Below are 20,543 nucleotides of genomic sequence, written 5' to 3'. Positions count from 1 at the left end.
TTGAAGGTCAACAACCATTTTTTTCTTCATTTGTGAGTTTGTTGCTTTTTATGAAAAATGGATTTATAAGCAGGTTGCCTCAGTTTTATACTCCAGTGAAGCAGCAAGCCATGGAAGAGCACAACACAGTTCCTTAGGCCTGAGATCATCTTAATGTCTTATATACATGCTGATGTAGATCAGCTTCGTCTCATATCTACATGCTGGTATGAAGTTCACTGTTAGATTTTATTTTTAACAATCTTTAAGGGTGCCAATAATTGTGACCCCTATAAAGTCAGTATCTGAGATGCATGCATTTTGCTTGTAAGCGTATACGATATGCTAGCATCAATTTATAGCCGACTGATATCCCTGTTATTGCGTTTCATGTAAAACATTTAAAACATTTGGCAACGTTAACTACCCATGCTTCCAGTCAGTGTTTCGACCGCACATTTACCCATAAACAACCCCCCTTACATCACATTTAACAAACACGAGCATGCTCGTGAAAAATCTTCTTGGAAAACATCCAAAAATGACCCAAATCCATAATTCAGGAAAGTAGATCATTATTTCTTCTTAAGTAGCCTAATTTTATCTCATAAAAGTCGTTTTATCATGTATTCTCCGTATCTAAGTACTTGTAATTCGATTCGAAATCGCTGCAGTAATATTTATGTTGTATTTCAATTTCAACTTCAATCCAATTCAAGTAAAACGTAAATTCGCGCAGCTACATGCTCCCACCTTGTGGTTCATACAAGAAACGGCGTCTTAATGCAACTATAACCACAGTTATTTTCAGTTCTTGCTACTATTAAAATAGTTGCTGAATTTATTATCATTGAAACTTGTACGAATTCAGTAGAACAGAATTAATTGGTAAGTACATGGCCAGTAGGTCTTTGTGAATTGAAACTAGTCAGAGTTGGGTAGCAAATAAGCAAATGAATATACTTTTAAAACTTTAAAAAAAGTTATTTGAAAAGGTATTTTTTGTTATTGGTCCCAAATGGGGAATTTGAAAAAAAGCATATTACTCCTCGTCTACTCCTCGGGCGCCATTTTATTGCCTGTTTTATTTTACTAAATTAAGTGTTATTGCGATCATAGCTGCAGATTCCTATTCCTCCAGATTCCTAAACACCCCTTCTCATCTAGCTTCTATTCTCTCCATCCCACTCCACAACAGACTACTTACTCCTTTTCCAATTTAATTCCCTTTTTAATGCATCCTCTTTGTCCTCCATCTTTTAAATGACGTTTGAGTTTGAAACAGTTTCACTTTTTATTTTTAATAAATTTAAAAAGAAATTTCTAAAAACCTGTGTTTGCTTTGTCATTATGGGATATTGTGTGTAGATTGATGAGAATAAAAATGAATTTAATCAATTTTAGAATTGTAATGTAACAAAATGTGTAAAAAGTGAAGGGGTCTGAATACTTTCCAAAGGCACTGTATATGTGTTCTCCCACTTCATCAGGCATTATAAGAGAAGACTCAGTGCACCCTCCCTTTGCCAAGATAACAGCACTAAGAACTAAATGCAAGGGGTGCCAAGAATTATGACATGAACTATTTTCACTATAAAAATGAGTGTTTTTTTCCCTATAAGCAATGGTTTCACAATAAAACTATAATTTTCTCATATTGCTGAGCATATGAAACATTTTATAAAGTGAATGTAATTCACATTTTTGCTCATATCAACTGATGGTTCCAAAAATTCTGTATACACTCTAAAGGTAGGTGAATGAACACACAATGAAAAGTCTGAGTTGAGGTATCAACAACTGACATGTTCTGTATCGTTTTGTAGGGAAGGGTTTGTGGCACACAAAAGCCATGCTTAAGAAAACACTGCATTTTCATAACTGATGACAATAGTCCTGGTATACATGACCATGTCCAGAATTATCTCGTTAAGTAAGGAATTATTATATAAACTTTTTTTTTTTTTTTTTTTCATTTATCTAAAAGCAGACCTGTTAAAAGAATTGGTTCCCCACCTCAGGCCTGTTTCCCACCTGTATGCTGGTTTTCATTCTAACCACAATCGTGATACCACAATTTTAACAAGCCGTTAATTTATCTTAATTAGGTGCTTTTCATGTTTGGATTATTTGCCCTCTTAAGCCACATTATGTCAGAAATAGCTATGCAAAAAATGTAGAATAAATACCCCATGTTCACATGTGCTTTTTGTGCTGTATTGCAAACAGTTAGGTCTACATAAAGAGGTATTTTAACTGAGGTATTTTAAAGACTGAGATGAATCAATAGGTTCCTATTCAGGTTGTTGAATACGTGTTTAAATTATTTCATAATTTCTGAACACAAAAAGTTCTGTTATTTAAACATTGTATTTTAATACAAACATGCATAGACATGCTAACAATAAGAAGTGAAATACTGTCCGTATACGTTTGGTCACAAATCCAAACTGCCTGAGTACAGACAAAAGAATTTAACTTTGACTTCACTCTCCCAATATTTATGGTGAGCACTCGTATTTGATCACTGAGAAGTGCAGGGATTTTTTTTTTTTGCTCCAGTGAAGGCTTTTGTACATAAACACACACACATTTAGTGGTAATTCAGCAGGATCTCCCCCCTGTGATCTCATTAGAGAGAAACCTGCCTCCGCCCGGTGAGGTGTCTTTGATCTGAAGCTTTTTTCCTAGAAGGGAGGATTGGATCTGAAACTTCGAGGTTAACTTCGTTTTTATTTCCCATGCAGATATCCAGGCTATTTGCCCTCCGTACTGCGCTTTGACAACCTGCCCTGTTAGCCAAATAACGCTAACTTGCTGATTCTTTGTTCGCTGACATACACCGCTGGCTAGCTAAACAGTAGCCACCCGACAACCTCAGACTACTACATTACAATGTTTTGTGTAGAGTATTATTTCATTTCATTGCAGGCATTTAACAGACGCTCTCATCCAGAGCGACTTACACAACTTTTACATAGCATTTTACGTTGTATCCATTTTATACAGCTGGATATATATTGAAGCAATTTCGGTTAAGTGCCTTGCTGAAGTGTACAACGGCAGTGCCCTACCCGAGAATCGAATCTGAGACCTTTCGGTTACAAGCCCAGTTCCTTACCCACTGTGCTACACTTTCAAGTTTTTTTAAACAGCATATTAACCCATAAATAATTCCCCTTAAATCACATTTAACAGATATACACAGGTCCCGAGAAACATAGGCTACTTGCATCCAAAGACGCCGCAGATCCAATCAAAACAGATAATGATCTGTTATTATTTAATTACTTTACTTTACATTACATTTATTTGGGAGACGCTTTAATCTAAAGAGACGTAGGCTACATTATTATTATGAATACCACTAGATCGCACTAGTTCGAGTTGGATTGCAAATACGTCATGTCCAGCGAGGTAAATATTGTCATGAAATATGCAAAAGTGCATTAGTAAACCGTTTATTTAAACGTAAAACTTAAAAAAAATGTATTACTTTTGTTTTCGGTCCCAAATGAGGAACCGGATAATTGCCTAGTAGGGCCTACTCCTCGCGTATTTTCTTGTCAGTTTTCAGTTTTACTGAATTAAGCGTGTTAATTGCGATTATAGCTTCCCCTCACCTGTTCATCTTTAGTTTATATTCTCTCCATCCCACTCCACTACAGACTACTTCGTTCTTTTTTCAGTTTTATTCTTTTACTCTCTCTTCGTTCTTCTCCGTCTTTAAAATCGCGTGTGAGTTTGAACACTTTCAGTTCCACTTTTGGACTAAATATCTGGAATTCTAAACTGGTGGTGGTTTAAACTGTGTGTTCAGCACATTTAGCTGGTCATAGCTGGTCTCTGGCTGGACAAAGCTGCTCAAACTAGTTGATTAAGCTGGTCGTCAAACTGGTGGACTAGCTGACTGTATAGGCTGGTCAGCTGGCGAACAGGTAAAAAGTTCGACAAATATAAGCTGTAATTTTCAGCAGGGCAACAACTCGAGAATTATTTTTCTTTCGGGACTTTAAGTAGCCTACACCAGTCCAATATAATATTATATTACTTGCTGTACCAATATACTATATGTGGGCAAAACCAACATACCTGTTTGAGTATAACGAATATCCGTAAGAAATCTTCCTATTTTAAGATAGGGCAAGGAACAGCGAATAAAAAAATAAAAATACAAAAAACCGTCGTACTCCCGCAGTCTCCTGACACTGACGCATTCACTGCCTCGTGACCATGGTCGTATGTGCTGATGTTTGTGTAGTAATTTCCGTTTTCACTATTTGTTTTCTCCGATTCTTAAATGTTTCTTTTTGTTTATAAGTTTAGTTTAGACGCAAGGTTAATTGGAATTATTGTGTCTGGATGTTTTTGTCAGGTTATTTGTCATTTGTATGTTTATCATCATATCGTTTGTTTGTGAAGTATTTCTTTTTTTTTAAATCGAGTAGCTGATTTTCCATGGCACCTGCTCTTTCCAGATTCACTTCCTAGCTATCTAAAAGGAGCTGTGGGACATGTTGTTTTATTTATTTATTTCCATTTTCAGGGCTGAGATATGAGCTCTGGTCCACAGCAGCTATAGTAAGTCTCCTTTCTCCCACAGAGGGGCCCATGCTATTGATACACAATGACAGCCAACAGGAGCAGAGTAAACTCCATACAAACTGAATTGAGTGACAACAGCTGCAGTTCATTTGTAATAAAATGTTTCCTCAATGGATAATCAACTCAGTTTCCAACTTCACTAATCCATCAGCATTAAAAACAGTGATTTGTCAAAAAGGTGTTTAAAATACCGCCAGGTATAATGATACAGGATGAGCACAAAAATCCGCAGACATGGTGTCAGTGAGCTGTAACCAAAAGAGTACATGTCTGGCCTGTAACTGTATGATTTTGCATTATGTATCTGTGCCCATTATTTGATTGATGTAAAAATAGATAGACTTGCACTTGTAGAATCAGATCTCAGTGATCAGATTCAATGAGAAGGAATACAAGAAGTCAGGTATGATTCAGTGATGGGGGGTGGTGGTGATTACAATGCAGTGTACAAGATACACATTTTACAGTGCACAGTGTAAAAGACGAAAACCCCCATACGTAATATTGCGGTATGCATTAACAGGCCACTGAATAGTCAGTGATTTCTTGCATTCTGAACCTATACGTAGAAACTTGATTTCAGTGACAAATGTCATCGTCATTGTGACCACTTACTCCCAGAGAAAGAATTATACTACTTCTGTCTACATATGGTAAAAAGCCCACACTGAATCTAATTGTACACAACATAAAAGGTACCTTCAGAATAAGAAACATCAGTGTCCATGTTCTTGCTCACAAGTGAAAACATGGAATCATTTATGATTTCTGCAACAATGACAATTTGATGATACTCGCGGTGCAACAGTAATGCACAAAAAGCCAAACTTCATGCTGACCAGAGAAAGCTCCTGTAATCCATTTAGTGACAAGCTATTAGAAGGCTATCTCTCAGAACTCTGCAAAATCATTATTGCTGCTTAATTTACTTGTTATGCGGATTCTGTTTGCCCCAGCCCAAACATGAGATTATGGTTCAAACTATTAAGCGCCCATGAGACAAATAGCTCAGAGTGGAGCTGAACTTCCAGTACCATCTAGTGGCTGTTTGGAGAAACTACAATATTATTTTTCCACCAATCTTTTCTAGAACTCCACAGATGTTCTCATGTCTTAATAAATTGCTGTAGATGTGGCTGTAAACAAAAATGTTTTGAAAATAATTCACTGTTTGTTTGATCAAAAAAACTGTTTTCATGTCTATATGAGTGCACATAGTGAATCACTGGCCATTCTCTCACTACTGTAATGTTGAAGTGTATTTACAGACTATATGTTCTTTAGATTTTATTGCTATTTTTGTTTATAGTGCTGCATATACTGAGTTATTTTTATGAATGCTACTCTCCTTTGAAAATACTAATTTTTTTTGTTCCTTCAACTGTGTTGTGGTTACTGCACAGTACTTTTCACTCAGCATCACTGAGTACTACAAATAAAATATTTGGAAATTTGCACACTCCCTCATTTGTTAGGAGTGTAACATTGCAAAGATCAAAATCTGAAAACCATAAAATAAGTAGAATAACCAGGAGAAAATAACTCCTGACGCACTGCTATAAAAGGTTTTTGCAGTAGTGCTTTGAATTTATCTCACTGGTGTGTTATGGGTAATCTACATTGTCTGTGTTTTCGATGGCTTGTGTGTGCCATTTGAAGGCAAAGGTTTAATTTTGATGGAAGAGTATATGTTTTTGAGAAGATAATTTGAGTTTGGCATGGATGTTTGAGGTTTGTGCTGATTGATGTGTCGTTTTGGGATTGTGTTAATAGTTCTGAGAAAAAGGGGAATTGTTTCATTAAATGTGTCTTAGCAATCAAAAAAAACTGTAATGCAGTAATTAATGCACTTCAGACTGTGATCTGCAGTGTACAGCTGCTTGGATGCTTAAGGTAGTGAAGGGAAGTGTATGTTTCTGTATTTCTGTATGCACTCCTGGCCACTTCTGCCTAGTCCTGTGGCCTGGTCCCAGTCTCCACATTCCCAGTTACCGTGGTGATGAGGGAGAAGAGCGATGGAGAGCTACGGGGAGGATGGAATACAGCTCAGGGCCGTCCCGAGTGCACTCCTGAGAGGACCTGAAAAGCTCTGGCACCCACCATGGGGATATACCACCCCCGTCCCAGGCACTAAACTGTGCTGTTGTGTTGTGTGCTGAGAGGCTTAATTACTGATGTAACATGCATGTGTGACCGCAGACAGAGCCTCCATGCTTGTGAGATGTGACCTTATGAGGTGTGATGCTGAAAAACTACTATCAAGACTGAGACAACTTAAGCCGCGTTTCCACCGCAGGAACTTTACACCGGAACTAGGAACCTTTTGAGGAACTCAGTGCGTTTCCACCGCGGGAACTAGCGTCTATTTAGTTCCGTGGGCTTTATTTTACCCCCAGAAAAGTTCCTGCTCGGGGGGTAGTACTTTCCAAAAGTACCAGAACCTTTGGGGTGGGGCGCAAGCGCTGAAAATTTCTGATTGGTCGACTACTTACAGTGTTATTTGTTTTATTTCAACCGCCATGTTTAAAAATCTACAGCCGCAAGCCGATTTATTTTCATAATAACTTCAAATCAAACTTGTATGTTATGCGGCGCAGTAGCCTAGTTTTGGTTATAGCCTGCCAACGTCTTGGAATTATAACGTGTGCTCTTCTGTTCTTTTCTTGCTTTAGTATTTGTTTTATAAAATGCTAAGCATTTGTGCTGGGACAGCATATTACGTACCAAAACATTCAAATGGATTAATTCGGTTGCTGAATATTTTCTTCCGGATTTTCTTTGTTAGCCCGTTGTAATTGACTCAAAACGTTTGATACAATTATGTGAGGTATGCGGTAGTTCTGCGTAATTCACATTGGTGATACAGTAAAAGCAAACTGGAAATCACCTTCCGCACTTTTTGTCAGGGTAAAATAACAGGTTAATTCTAGTAATCGTCCCTTTAGCTTTTTCAGACTGCCGTAATTTTACTCTGCCATTCTTCAATTCCACAAAAAGACCAGGAAGACTATGGACTAATTTATGGTGCATGGTTCGCATCTGGACGGCACACTTCGCTGCTCGGCTAGCAGTAACTTCGAAGGAAAGCGAACGGTGGCTGTACCACTACTAATTTAAATTTTCACGCAAGTCCGAGTTTTCGTTCTATTCTTGTCATTTTGCGATTAGCCTACATGGAATTGACGATGAGAAAGTAATCAAACAGCAAATTGTTTACAACGTGTGCATGTTTTCTGCTGTTGTTGCCAGTTATATTGAAAATGTGAATGCATTCTGTCGCCTCGGATGTCAAGACATGAAAGTGAATGTTCGCATAAAAACATAATGAATGTGCTTGAGAGGATATATAAAACAGTTACAATCTGACTATTGGCCTGTTATATCCTATTTGTTGCATAACAACGGTCCAAGTTCAACTACCAACGGCAGTTTTGCTTGACAACGGTAAAATATGCCCAAACGGCTGCAGAAGAATATTTCAATTCCAGGTGATTAAATCGATAAAAATCAATAAATACAAAAGTAACCATATACAGTCATTGTTGGTAGCCCGTTGTATATAAGTGGAATAAGCCCCTCCGGGCTGTCCCGGTTATTAGAAAATAATGTAGGCTACTTCGGTGGTAGTATGGGGTTACAGAAGAAATCATAGGACAGATGGACCGACGACAACGTCGCTTTTTCATACGTCAGTGGGCTAATTTGCCTAATCTTCGCGGGACTTTAGGCCGCGGTGGAAACGCAGACAACCATGGGCTGAAGGAACCTTTTAGTTCCTTGAAAAGTAGTTCCTGGGACTAAAAGTTCCGGGTACTTTTGGTGGAAACGCGGCTATAGTGAGTCTTTGGAGAATGCTTCTGCATGCTGTGTAGTGGGTATTTCCATGGTTCATATTGTACTAAATCCTGTTACAGTGGGAAAATGTTGTATGACCTAATGTTTTCCTGTCTACCTCGTGTACCTGGCTGAAATTTGTTCCTGTCAATATGTTAAAAAAAATGCCCTGCCAAGCCAGACTTTTAAACTCTGCAACAGTGAGTTTTAAACTGAACTACCTGGGCCTTAAAGTATTGCAGTCTGTAATATGTTCAACTGTCATTTGCACACCTCCACAGTTGTTCTCATGTTTTAAGCATTGCCAGAGATTTGGCTGAAAATTGCTATGTGTTAAAAATAATCCAGATGATGTTTTAACAATCAAGAACAGGTCAGTGCACTTTCATTGATCGATATTACACTGTGACCACATATTTCTAAAGAATTGTACTGTCTAATCATATTAAAAAGCCAGCATCATCACTCTGACATCACTTGCAATTGATTTTTTGGAGAGAATAGTGCTGTCATTAATACTCAAGGATACCAAAAACAAGATGGACCCACTGCACTTTTGCACACAAGGTGAAGCACGACATTGATGGTTTTTCTCTTTTTTCCATTGTAATTTACTTTCAGTTCAGTGGACTCTTGAGAACCTGTCAATTTCTGCCTTGAAACTCAACCTCTGAAGTTCAGTCCCTTGCAGTAGCATCACAAGGCCACCATATGGCGGAATGCTTCCGCTTTGTGTTTACAGTATTCCACAAAACTCACAGATCTGATAGTTGTCAAATAAATACTCTGATACATTTGGCCATTTCCAGCTCCTGCCACAGTACATAATGGCTTTAATAAATTCCATTTAGCATGAGGATGGAGGTGCAATTTCAGGTGTAATGCACTGGTAAGCTCCTAATTGCTGAAAGTGTGGACATCTAGCCTCTATTCAAAGACATAGCAAATGATAACGAGCCAAACCTGCCTCTTAAGACAGAACATGAATGCATATGCTCAACAACCTAATTAGGAGGCTATTGATTCACCACTGCCTTTATTTTTATCCATTAAAAAATAGCAGTATAGCAAAATAATTATACTATGAAAATGAGAAGTTTATTCTTCATGGGATAAATGCCTATTCCTGACATAATGTCACTTGAGAGGAGAAATAATCCCTCTAAACATGAAAAGCCTCTAATGAAGAAAAAATTAACAGCTTTTTTAAATTCTGGGATTGCAATTGTGCTTGGAAAGAAAACCAGTATACACAGGAGCCCTAGGACTGACTTTGAGAACCACTGGTTTAAAGCAGGGGTTTCCAGTCTTACCCGAAAAGGGCTGGTTGGGTGCAGGTTTTTGTTTTAGTCCAGCACCACTAATGCACCTGGTTCAACTAAGTAACTATTCTTGGTTTTCAATTTCAAATAGAACCAGGTGTTTTAGGACTGGTCTATAACAAAAACCTGCACTCACACTCAAACTCTTTTCAGATAAGATTGGACACCCCCTGGGATAAAGACACCATACTGTTAAATTGGCCCTGGAAAATAAAGAATTCAATTTGTGGGATGGTTTTCAGTCAGTAATGAGCGTGCAGTCAGGCGGCCCTATCTGAAGCTGGTTGAAAGAGTTGACAGTTGACAAGTAACGTGAAATCTATTGCACTGGTGTGCTTTTGTCATGTTCAGTACTAGTAGTTAGTGAGTCATGATTGTCAATGTAATGTTTTAATGGGGAGTTGCAGAACATACATATGTAGTAATTGTTTGTATGTGGCTAGATAAAGAACAGGGCGAGGTGACATGAATCTAGAAACGTGGCGTTTGCTGATAAGAAGTTTTTGTACGGTAGCCAAGTGAAGAAATATAGTTAGTAGAAATGGCAGAGTGGTGAACTGGTGTAACTTTTTAATAAAAGGAATACATTTGCCTTCATGAAATGTATATGGGTGGCCATGAGTGAGTTTTGGTAAAGAAAATATAAAAGCGTAAGAAAACGTTAGTGTAAAAGAGGAAAGTATCTGCCTGAGGGCGAGGTGGGATTCAATCCTTCAACCGGAGGTTTACCAGTCTGTGACTTTGTTAGTGCAGCACCATGACATAGCTATGCAATGCGTGAAATATCATTAGCAAACCTGTCCGTGGTTTTAAAGAAGAACACAGGCCAGTAAGCACAGAAGAGCTCCCGTTGAATCCATATGGCTTTGCAGTACTGTAGCCGGTTAATAACTGAACGTGCAGACGGTACGTCATAATGCAGTGTATACGTTCGGTGAACAGCGGGTAGATATGGTGCAAAAGCAATAATTGAGAAGTAGTAGACAATTATTAGTGAGGGTAACAGCAGGTGAAAGAAACGTGTTCCTAGCTGGGCTTGAACCTAAGACTGGGACCTTGCCCACTAGGCCACTGGCGGACTAGCCGTTTAAACTGGAAATGTTTCAGAATAAAAAGGTATGGGTATTTTGCGTGTGTATGCGCGTTTTTGATTGGGTGGTGTAGGTGAGGATTTGGCTGGTGTCGGTAAAATGTCCAATGGGGAGACATGTTGTTAGTGGGATAGGCGCCAGGAAAAATAAGAATGAGAAGAAGAATAAGAAGAAGGAGAAAGCGCAAAATCCCCTTAGTTTGGGGCTTTATTGTGTGGACATGTGAAGTTGTTTATGAAATCTGTCTGTAGAAATGGGGTCAGAATGTACAGAATTTAATGTTTTTAAGGGCTGAGTGTCTGTGGCTGTTGTGGTTATTTCTGTAGGGAACCCTGAAAAGTGCCAAACTCTCAGTGCTGTATAGGTATGGAGCATGCCCTCACCAAGGCGTAACTTGGCGGGATGGCATCCCAATGTAGTGTTCATTTTTTCAAAGCGGTGAAAACAGTGTTAAAATTTCATAATGGTGCAGGACATGACAAAAGTCGAGAGTGAGAAGGTTAAAAATTTTTATTCAAGAACCTTCAGATAGTGTTTTTGACCTTTAGTAAAGCAGAGTTAAAATAACTGGTAGTTTTTTGGGGTGGTACTCCCACATCTACACAAAAGAAAGGAGTTGTGTGATCTGGCACGTCAACTAGCCTCAGAACAGGGTATAGTGTTTTGGATAAAAACCCGTACCGGATCCGGTATCTGGATCTGAGTCCGCGTCTGGGTCTGAGTCAGAACCGGAACCGTCATTTCAGGAACAGACTCCATTGAAAAAAATGAAATATGATTTTGAAATTAAAAAAACTAGAATTAAAAATGAGACTAGAAGAAAGTGAACTAGAATTAAAAATGAGAGAGAAAGAAAAAGAAAGAATGGAAATGAAACGAGGAGAAAAAGAAATTGAATTGGAGAAATTGAGGCTTGAAGAAGTCCGCATAAAAGCTAATCTGACCTTAGAGCGTGACCGATTACAAGAGCAAAGCTCTCAGACATTCTTTGAATCCGACAGCGGGTAATCACGCTGACATTGCACGTAATTTAAGACTCCTTCCTAAATTTTCAGAGAAAGATCCGGACACTTTGTTTTATTTGAGCGACTTGCAAAAACTTGTAAATGGCCTGAAAACGATCAAATAGTTGTGCTGCAGTCTGTCTTGGTCGGTAAAGCTCAAGAAGCGTATTCTGCTCTCAGTGAGGAACAAACATTGCCATATGATGCGGTTAAGGAAGCCATTTTGAAAAGTTATGAGATGGTGCCTGAGGCATACCGTTTAAAGTTTCGAAAATGGAGGCGTGGAGAGGGTAAAACCCATGTAGAGTTGACCCGTGAAATGTTACTCCATTTCACACGGTGGTGTGATGCAACTGGAGCTGATACTTATGAGAAACTGCGTGATTTAATAACCTTGGAACAGTTTAAAAATTCTGTTTCAGAGGATGTTGCCACCTACGTAACTGAGCGTAAAACCTGTACCGCAACTGAAGCGGCAGTATTAGCCGATGAATTCGTTCTTATTAGGAAAGGTAGTTTTGCAAATCAAGGCTTCCGTGGTGGTTCCCACCAGGGTGGTTCCTCTCAGGGGGTTTTCCAAGGGGGTTCTGATTCTCGTTCGCAGTCTTCCGGGTCTGGTTTTAGTCAGTCTACCTCCAAGAGAGGCAGTTCATCCCAGGCGAAAGAAGTAGCTGGCACTGATGGGAAATTGATCCTCACTCGCTCCTGTCATGGGTGTCACGAAAAAGGACATTGGATAAACGAATGTCCTAGTAAAAACCGTAAAGACCCTAAATATGTCGGTCTTATGGTAAAGTCAAATTCTCAGCTAATTTCTCCTCCTCGCTCAATTGATCAAAAAGACAAGTCATTAATTTGAGGCGAAGCCTCTGATTACACTCCTTTCATTTCCAGTGGAGTAGTTTCATTGAAAAATAAGAAGCCAGTGAATATTTTGCGAGATACAGGATCTTCACAAAGTTTAATATTGGCTAACGTTTTACCTTTCTCTGCGGACTCGTATACTGGCCGCAGTGTTATTATTCAGACTGTGGTAGGATATACAACTGTTCCATTACATATGCTTACTTTGTCTTCAGAACTGGTGAATGGAGAGGTCGTGATGGGAGTTTGTCCTGAGATTCCAGTACCAGGTGTGTCTGTTGTGCTCGGGAATGACCTAGCTGGCCAGGCGGTAGGTGGCGCACTCTTCCCAGTGGTAACAGACAATCTGCACAAGTGTGAAGACGAAGTGGGTAAGCAATTCCCGAAAGTTTTTAGGCTACTTCATGTGCCGTTACACGTTCTATGACTCGCAAGTGTGCGGTGGAAAATAAAAATGATACCTTGTTGTATAGTCTTCGGGACACTATCTTTGGTGATTTGGAATCCCAAGAGCTTACACCAGTAAGGTCTATGCCAGACATTGCTATGCCTACCCCCGCTGTTGAATTAAATGAACAGCGAGAAAGTTCTATCAGTGAAACCGAACCTGTTGCAGTTGAAAAGTTTGACTCTGAAGTTCCTGCTGTTGACATATGGACTGATTTTAACGGTGATGATAAAATAAAAGTCGAAACTGATTCTGTTAAAGATGTGTCTGATGCGGTTGTCAAGGAAGGCGTGTTTTCCAGTGGGGGCGCACAAGGTGACGCCTTTCCGGTCTCACTTTTCGGGGTCTCTCGCGAGACACTAATTAAAGAACAAGCGAACGATCCTACTTTAAAAGATCTGTTTGATAAAGTGGTTTCAGAAGATAAATTAGAGGACATGCAGTCTGGCTATTTTTTAGATAAAGGATTATTGTGCCGTAAATGGGGTTTGAGGACAGACACATTTGTTGGCGACCACGTGGTCCAGATCGTTGTTCCCTCTATGTTCAGAGAGGCTGTGTTGCGTCTTTCCCATGGCGAAACAGCAGGCCGTACTGGCGTTAGAAAAACTTATAACCGGGTGATGCAAAGATTCTTTTGGCCAAAACTAAAGAAAAATGTCGCTGACTATATTAGAACTTGTCACACCTGTCAGATCACGGGTAAACCGAACCAAAGCTTACCAGTGGCCCCTTTGTGTCCCATTCCAGCGGTGTCTAAGCCTTTCCAATATCTTTTGGCCGATTGTGTTGGTCCGCTGCCTCGTTCCCGTGCAGGACATAGTTATCTGCTGACAATAATGTGTCAGAGTACTCGCTATCCTGAAGCTTATCCGCTTCGCTCCATCACCACTAAATCCATTCAAAGGGCATTAACCACTTTTATGTCAACTTTTGGTATCCCTTCGATTATCCAAACCGATCAAGGGTCGAACTTTATGTCCAAACAGTTCCATAAAGCGTTGAAACAACTAAAAGTGCAACATAACATTTCCACTGCTTATCACCCACAGAGTCAGGGAGCTTTAGAGCGATTTCACTCAACCTTGAAATCTCTCTTGGCTCTTACTGTACCGAATTGGGAGCAGACTGGGAAGAAGGTCTTCCTTGGCTTCTGTTAGCCATAAGAGAAGTTGCGCAAGAAAGTCTGGGGTTCAGTCCTAACGAACTGGTTTTCGGACATGAGGTTCTGGGTCCTACAGCTGTGTTAGCCGATGAATGGAAAACAGCAAAACCTCCTGAAAATATTTTAAATTATTACAGTGGCTTCCGATACCGACTGTATCACGCCTGTGCTGCGGCCCAAAAGGCGCTGGGAGAGGCACAAACAAAAATGAAACGTTTGTTTAATCGCAAGGCCAAGGTTCGCAGTTTTAACCCTGGGGATTACGTACTGGCGTTATTACCTATGCCTAATAATCCCTTTCACGCCAAATTTGTGGGTCCTTATAAAGTAGAAAAATTGTTTCTGATTTGAATTATTTAATTTCTACGCCTGACCGTAGAAAAAAAGTACAGTTGTGTCATATTAATCTCCTTAAACCTTACCATTCTGTGGAATTATTTGAGCCTGCACAGTCTTCCAAGCCTGCCCTTCCGGTTCAATCTGTTCTGTTGTCCCCGATTGCAGAGGGCCGTGACTTGGCCAGTCGTGATATGTCCCCGACCAGTGATGAAGGGGAAGGGGAAGACATTTTGGCAGAAGGTGTTTTCGGAGGAAAGTTAAAAAAATCTAGGTACCTGCGGTCTTTGGAGGATTATTTTAGATACATGCCAAATGAACAGTGTGCTGACCTGATCCACCTGGTTCAAAAATACCTTTGTTTATTTCCTGATGTCCCTAGTCGTACGAATGTTTTAACTCATGATATTGATGTGGGCTCCGCAATTCCCATAAAACAGCGTTTTTATAGAGTCCCGTTACCCAAGCAACGGTACTTGGACACGGAGATGGATTATATGATTAAAAACGGTATTGCTAAACCTTTGTTTTCTGAGTGGTCTTCTCCCTGTATTTCGGTAGGAAAATCTGACGGGACATATCGTTTTTGTACCGACTTCCGTAAAGTGAACGCTGTCACTAAAACCGATAGTTTTCCTTTACCAAGAATGGAAGATTGTGTAGATCAGGTCGGGTCAGCTAAATTTGTCTCTAAAATAGATCTGCTCAAGGGATTTTGGCAAGTGCCTCTTACGCCGCGTGCTCAGGAGATCTCCTCATTTATTACCCATAATGGGTTATTTTCCTATTCGGTAATGCCATTCGGTTTAAAAAATGCGCCTAGCACATTCCAACGGCTAATGAATCGGGTGTTGCAGGGCTTGGAAGGCTGTGCGGCCTATATGGATGATGTGGTGGTATGTTCCGACACCTGGCCACAACACATGACAAGGTTGGAGGCCTTGTTTGACCGCCTGGCATAGGCCTTGTTAACCATCAACTTAGCAAAGTGCGAATTTGCTAACAGGACGGTGACTTACCTGGGTAAGGTCGTGGGGCAAGGGGAAGTTCGGCCGGTATCAAGTAAGGTTGCTGCAATAGCCAACTTCCCTGTACCGTCTTCAAAAAAAGAGCTAATGCGTTTCCTGGGGATGATCGGGTACTATCGGGGGTTTTGTGAGAATTTTTCCACAGTGGTAGCTCCACTCACAAACTTATTGCGTGGCAAAGTTTCCTTCCACTGGACGGACCAATGTGAAATGGCTTTTAAATCGGCAAAAGCCTTGCTTTGCAGTGCGCCAGTACTTGCTGCTCCTCGTTTCGATCGTCCGTTTGTGTTACAAGTGGATGCTAGTGGGGTAGGCGCTGGCGCTGCTTTGCTACAAGCAGACGACTTGGGCGTAGAGCATCCGGTTGGTTATTTCTCACGAAAATTCATCCCTTGTCAAACCCGGTACTCGGTCATAGAACAGGAAACCTTAGCTCTCATTTTAGCACTCCGCCACATTGAAGTGTATGTCGGCTCGGTGCCAGGACCGTTAGTGGTGTATACAGACCACAATCCCCTTACATATTTACGTTCTATGGTTAATCACAATCGCCGTTTAATGCGATGGTCCTTATTTCTTCAACCCTTCGACCTAGAAGTTAAACATATTAAAGGAAAAGAAAACCTAATTGCAGATGCTCTTAGCCGTGCACCTGTATAGTAGGCCTATAGCTCGCTTTGCCTCTCCGCCTGTTGTTTTTTCTCTCTGTGTCTCTGCGTGTGTCTTGTTGTCTTTATCCTGTGGGGGCGCGCACCACAGGGTGGAAGAAAGCCGGAGCTAAAGGAGGTGCTGAACAGAAGGTGACATGATGAGTGAGGCGGTATGATGGGCCTGATGGTGGAGGGAACAATTAATAAAACTTGTTGTTGTGTAAAAAAATGAATTGTATGAATTGTGTAAAATATGATTTGGCCATGCCGCCACCTATTGGTGACGTCTTTTGGGGGGGGGCGTGTCACGCCTGGCGCCCGCCCTGTGTTTTTTCACCTTTTTTCTTATATTCATTTGAGCAGGTAATCTCTTGACGCCATTCGTGGAAGCCAGCGATCACCTTTAATTGCTTCCAGCTGGGAGGCGGGGCCGCGGATTGCTTAACCGTGGTCAGCTGGGATCATGCTTTTTAAAAAGGCTGCGAGTTCTACCAGCTGGAGCTCTCTCTTCATTTTCACCAGCTTGCCTTTTTTTTGACTCACCAGCGTAGTAGCTTGCCAGCTTGTCAATTTGCCAACTCACTGCACTGCACATTTTGGCATTCCCAGCCAGTTCTTTGTTTGTAACTGTTTGTTTTTGCGTAATAAATTCTTATTATTCCTTCACTCGGTTGTCGCGTGATTTCATGTGTCGGACCTACGAGCCGGTTCGTCACACTCTGCACTTCTCATTGTCTGTTTTCTCTATTCCATTTTACTTGTCTTTTTTCACTGACTCTTAATGCTTCTTTCATTTTTTAGGACTTTTTCCTAAACATGAACATATCAAAAATAAATAATAGACATCACAATACATGTGCACGCACACACAACACAACACACACACACACACACACACACCTCACTCCTTTGTTGTTCTCCTGCACTGCATAGACCTACATATTCTAATCTGCGCCATTCATTTGTAACAAAAGCATTCATAAATGAAAATAGACACACAGAATGTTATTTCAAAGACCAGCATTCAAAAAATGGTTGGACATTGTAATAGAAACATAATCATTTGAATTAATACCAACCAAAAGATTAGAAAAAAATAATGATCCCAAAGATATATGGAGCAATTTTCTTTGTTACATGTTGTACAGGGTACAACCCATAAATGAAATAACAGGGCTGTAAAAGGTACCTTATCAAATCAAAGACCTCCCAGTGTTTAATGTTAGCTTATTTTATTATATATATGTATAATATATTTAGGCCCCTCCACCATGTTTCACAGATGATATGCTTTGGATCTTGGGAAGTTCTTTTTGGCCTCCACACTTTGCTCTTGCCATCATTCTGATACAAGTGAATCTTGGTCTCATCTGTCCACAAGCCCTTTTTCCAGAACTCTGCAGGCTTTTTTAGATACTTCACAGGAAACTGCAACCTGGCCATCCTGTTTTTGCAGCTAACTAGTGGTTTCCATTTTGCAGTGTAGCCTCCGTAGCTCTGTTCGTTAAGTCCTCTGCGGACAGTAGTCACTGTCACGTCCACGCCTGCCTCCTGAAGAGTGCTTTCAAAAACCCAATGGAGAAAAGCTTATCTGAAAATAGACGATGATCAGCCAAATCAAAAGCTTTAGTCAGGTAAATGAAAATGGCTTCTGTAAGTTTCCATGTGTCCGATGCAGAAAGCACATCATCTGTAAGTTTTATAAGAGTGGTAGTTGTGGAATGATTAAGTCTGAAGCCAGACTGAAATGGGGATAAATTATAATGAGCATTAAGATAATGAATGTACTGTAAATCATTTTCTAAAATACTTGTCTGCAGCACAAATTATAGATACAGGTCTAATTACTGAGATTGGGAGAGTCCCCTCCTCCATGCAGTGGAGTGACTCCAGCACACTTCCATATAACAGGTAATTCAAAGTGGATGAAGAAAGATTAAATAAATCAGCAATTGGATGAACAAGAACATGAGAAGCCAACTTGATCCAACCGATCAAGACCTACACCAAAACTTTCTATTAATTCATTAATAGAGCACAGAACATCCCTAGGTAATATTTTCTTGAACGAAAAAGGGACAAAAGCCGCTTATTATTAGAACTAAACTTGTAAGAGTTTAGGATCTAAAAAGAACTGACAGGCGAAATATTGATTGAAGGCATGAGAAACACATACAGTAAATGATCATGCACTAGCAAAACACTAGCTTTTAAAATACGATCAGGATGATTGTCATCGGGACTCCCCCACCACTGCGGTCCGACCCCTCTTTCGTCGCCGTCTCCACCCTGCCCACTTCCGTCACCGCCTGCCACTCCCCACCACCGCCACTCGGCCCCGCCCATCATCTGAGCCGCCTCCTCAGGACTGTCACTTAGCTGCCACTAATTTGATCAGTGTGAACATTGACTGACTGACCGTGCAGGTCATTAAACTTGCACCCTGAGCCGACCAGAGGAGGATGGGTTCCCCCCTTGAGCCTGGTTCCTTCTGAGGTTTCTTCCCATCTGCCACAGGGAGTTTCTTCTTGCCACTGTTGCCTTAGTCCTGCTCCTGTGGGGGTTTAGGCCAGGGTTGTCTGTGAAGTGTATTGTGACAATTGTTTGTGAAATGCACCATATGATTTTAAATTTTTTTATTTTTGATTTCCAATCTAATAGGGATTGTAAAATTGGGATGGCAGGTATGCCATGCAGCCAAGTTACGCCTTGGCGGGGGCACGCCCCATACCTATACAGCACCGAGAGTTTGGCACTTTTCAGGGTTCCCCACAGAAATACCCACAATGACCACAGACTCTCAACCCTTGAGAACATTCATTTTTGTACCTTCTGATCCCATTTCAACAGGCAGAATTCACAAAGACCTTCACACGTCCACACAATACAGCCCCAAACTTAGGGGATTTTTTTTCCTTCTTCTTTTTCCTGCCTGCTTACATCATCACAAATATACATAGAATATATTGACATTTAGGTACATCAGCCAATAAAAACATTGGATACACACGCAAAGTGGACGTATATAGAAGTGCAGTCGTTAAAAAGAGCAAAACTTTGCCGTTTCTATGTCTTCTTCACTAGTAGCTGAAATCTTACTGTTTAACCATGTTTCAGACAGAGTAATTATATTAGGTTTATGTTCATCAACCCACACTCTAAATAAATCATTTTTACACACAAGCCTCTTAACATTCAAATGGACTATTTTAAACCAAATCCGTGTCAAAAGTGGAAATGAACTGTAACCAAGCTGCTCATGTTTACTGTAAGAGACCGACAGGTCCAAAGACACAATAATAATAATTAGGAAAGTTTAATACTAAAATTAAAAACATAAATAAAATAAAAAATTAAACCAGACATAACCAAACACCTATGGGTAGAACAGTACATCGCCTCAGGAGACTTCAACATGTAAGCTGAAAGCTAATATGCATTACTAGTAAACCAAGAACAGCTAATAGTTTCAGAAAAAAAAAATTGTTATTCATATGAATTATAAACAGCAGTGAAAACTCATTTATCAGCTCATGCTGTGTATGAAACAACTAAATAACTCTCAGACTGAGGACAACTGGGATATTATGAGGAAAAATAAAAGCTATAAAATGATACAAATAGGCCAAAAAAAGTATATATATATAATTTTAATGATACATTAATATTTATCGGCACCCTTCTATTCAAATGGTGTAATATTCACTGTACCTATTAGTCTTGTCAGCTGAATAGCACAATATGAGTTTGAACTTATTTATGCTTTCTGCACTAACACATAAAACACTTGTCTCTGGAGTTTAGAATTTGTAATCCAAAGAACCTGAGTTGAGCCAACATAAAAAGTGCACTGTAATCGTCTACTTAGAATTTTGTAGCTGGAGGAGCCTTACATTTATTACAGTACATCAATACCAACAGCATTGGGCAGCTCCATGTTGTCAGACACTGCTGAATGTAGTACTGTAAAACAGCCTTTTATGTTGGGATTACCAATCATGCTGCAATGCGACTCACCTGGGCAATGTTGCTGGAAGTGACGAGACAGGATTGCAAACATGTTGACTTTATTTCACAATCTGCATGTCTAGCAATAAGCATTGGAACATTGTACTAATATGAGACGACTGTATTGTGAAAACTGAGTGTGATTTAGAGTTGTGTACTTTGTGTGTAGGTACTGCAATTTGTGTCTTCAGGTTAGAATTTTGCCAGTC

General features: G+C 40.1%; 2 protein-coding genes and 2 long non-coding RNA genes across 5 annotated transcripts in view; 3 read left to right on the top strand and 1 right to left on the bottom strand.

Annotated features, from left to right (window-relative positions):
* Positions 1-3,623, bottom strand: part of LOC118215099 (protein NLRC3-like) — a 162,173-nt gene extending 158,550 nt beyond the window's left edge. Inside the window, exon 1 of the mRNA XM_035395536.1 lies at positions 3,603-3,623. Coding sequence (XP_035251427.1) covers positions 3,603-3,610 — 8 coding nt within the window. The 5' untranslated portion in view covers positions 3,611-3,623. The remainder of the gene's footprint in view (positions 1-3,602) is intronic.
* Positions 1-20,543, top strand: part of LOC118215112 (histone H2B-like) — a 195,963-nt gene that overhangs the window by 76,279 nt on the left and 99,141 nt on the right. The window lies entirely within an intron of this gene.
* LOC118215131 lies at positions 2,529-6,357 on the top strand. Its single transcript, XR_004762771.1, has 2 exons — positions 2,529-3,917; positions 4,526-6,357. It is a non-coding gene; the product is annotated as an uncharacterized LOC118215131 (long non-coding RNA).
* Positions 12,983-16,992, top strand: LOC118215130. Its single transcript, XR_004762770.1, has 2 exons — positions 12,983-13,070; positions 16,436-16,992. It is a non-coding gene; the product is annotated as an uncharacterized LOC118215130 (long non-coding RNA).

This window comes from Anguilla anguilla, chromosome 16, assembly GCF_013347855.1.
Source record: "Anguilla anguilla isolate fAngAng1 chromosome 16, fAngAng1.pri, whole genome shotgun sequence".
NCBI classification, from domain to species: Eukaryota; Metazoa; Chordata; class Actinopteri; order Anguilliformes; family Anguillidae; genus Anguilla; species Anguilla anguilla.
The sequence above is the reverse complement of the archived record's forward strand: the minus strand, read 5'-3'. Positions and strand labels throughout refer to the sequence as shown.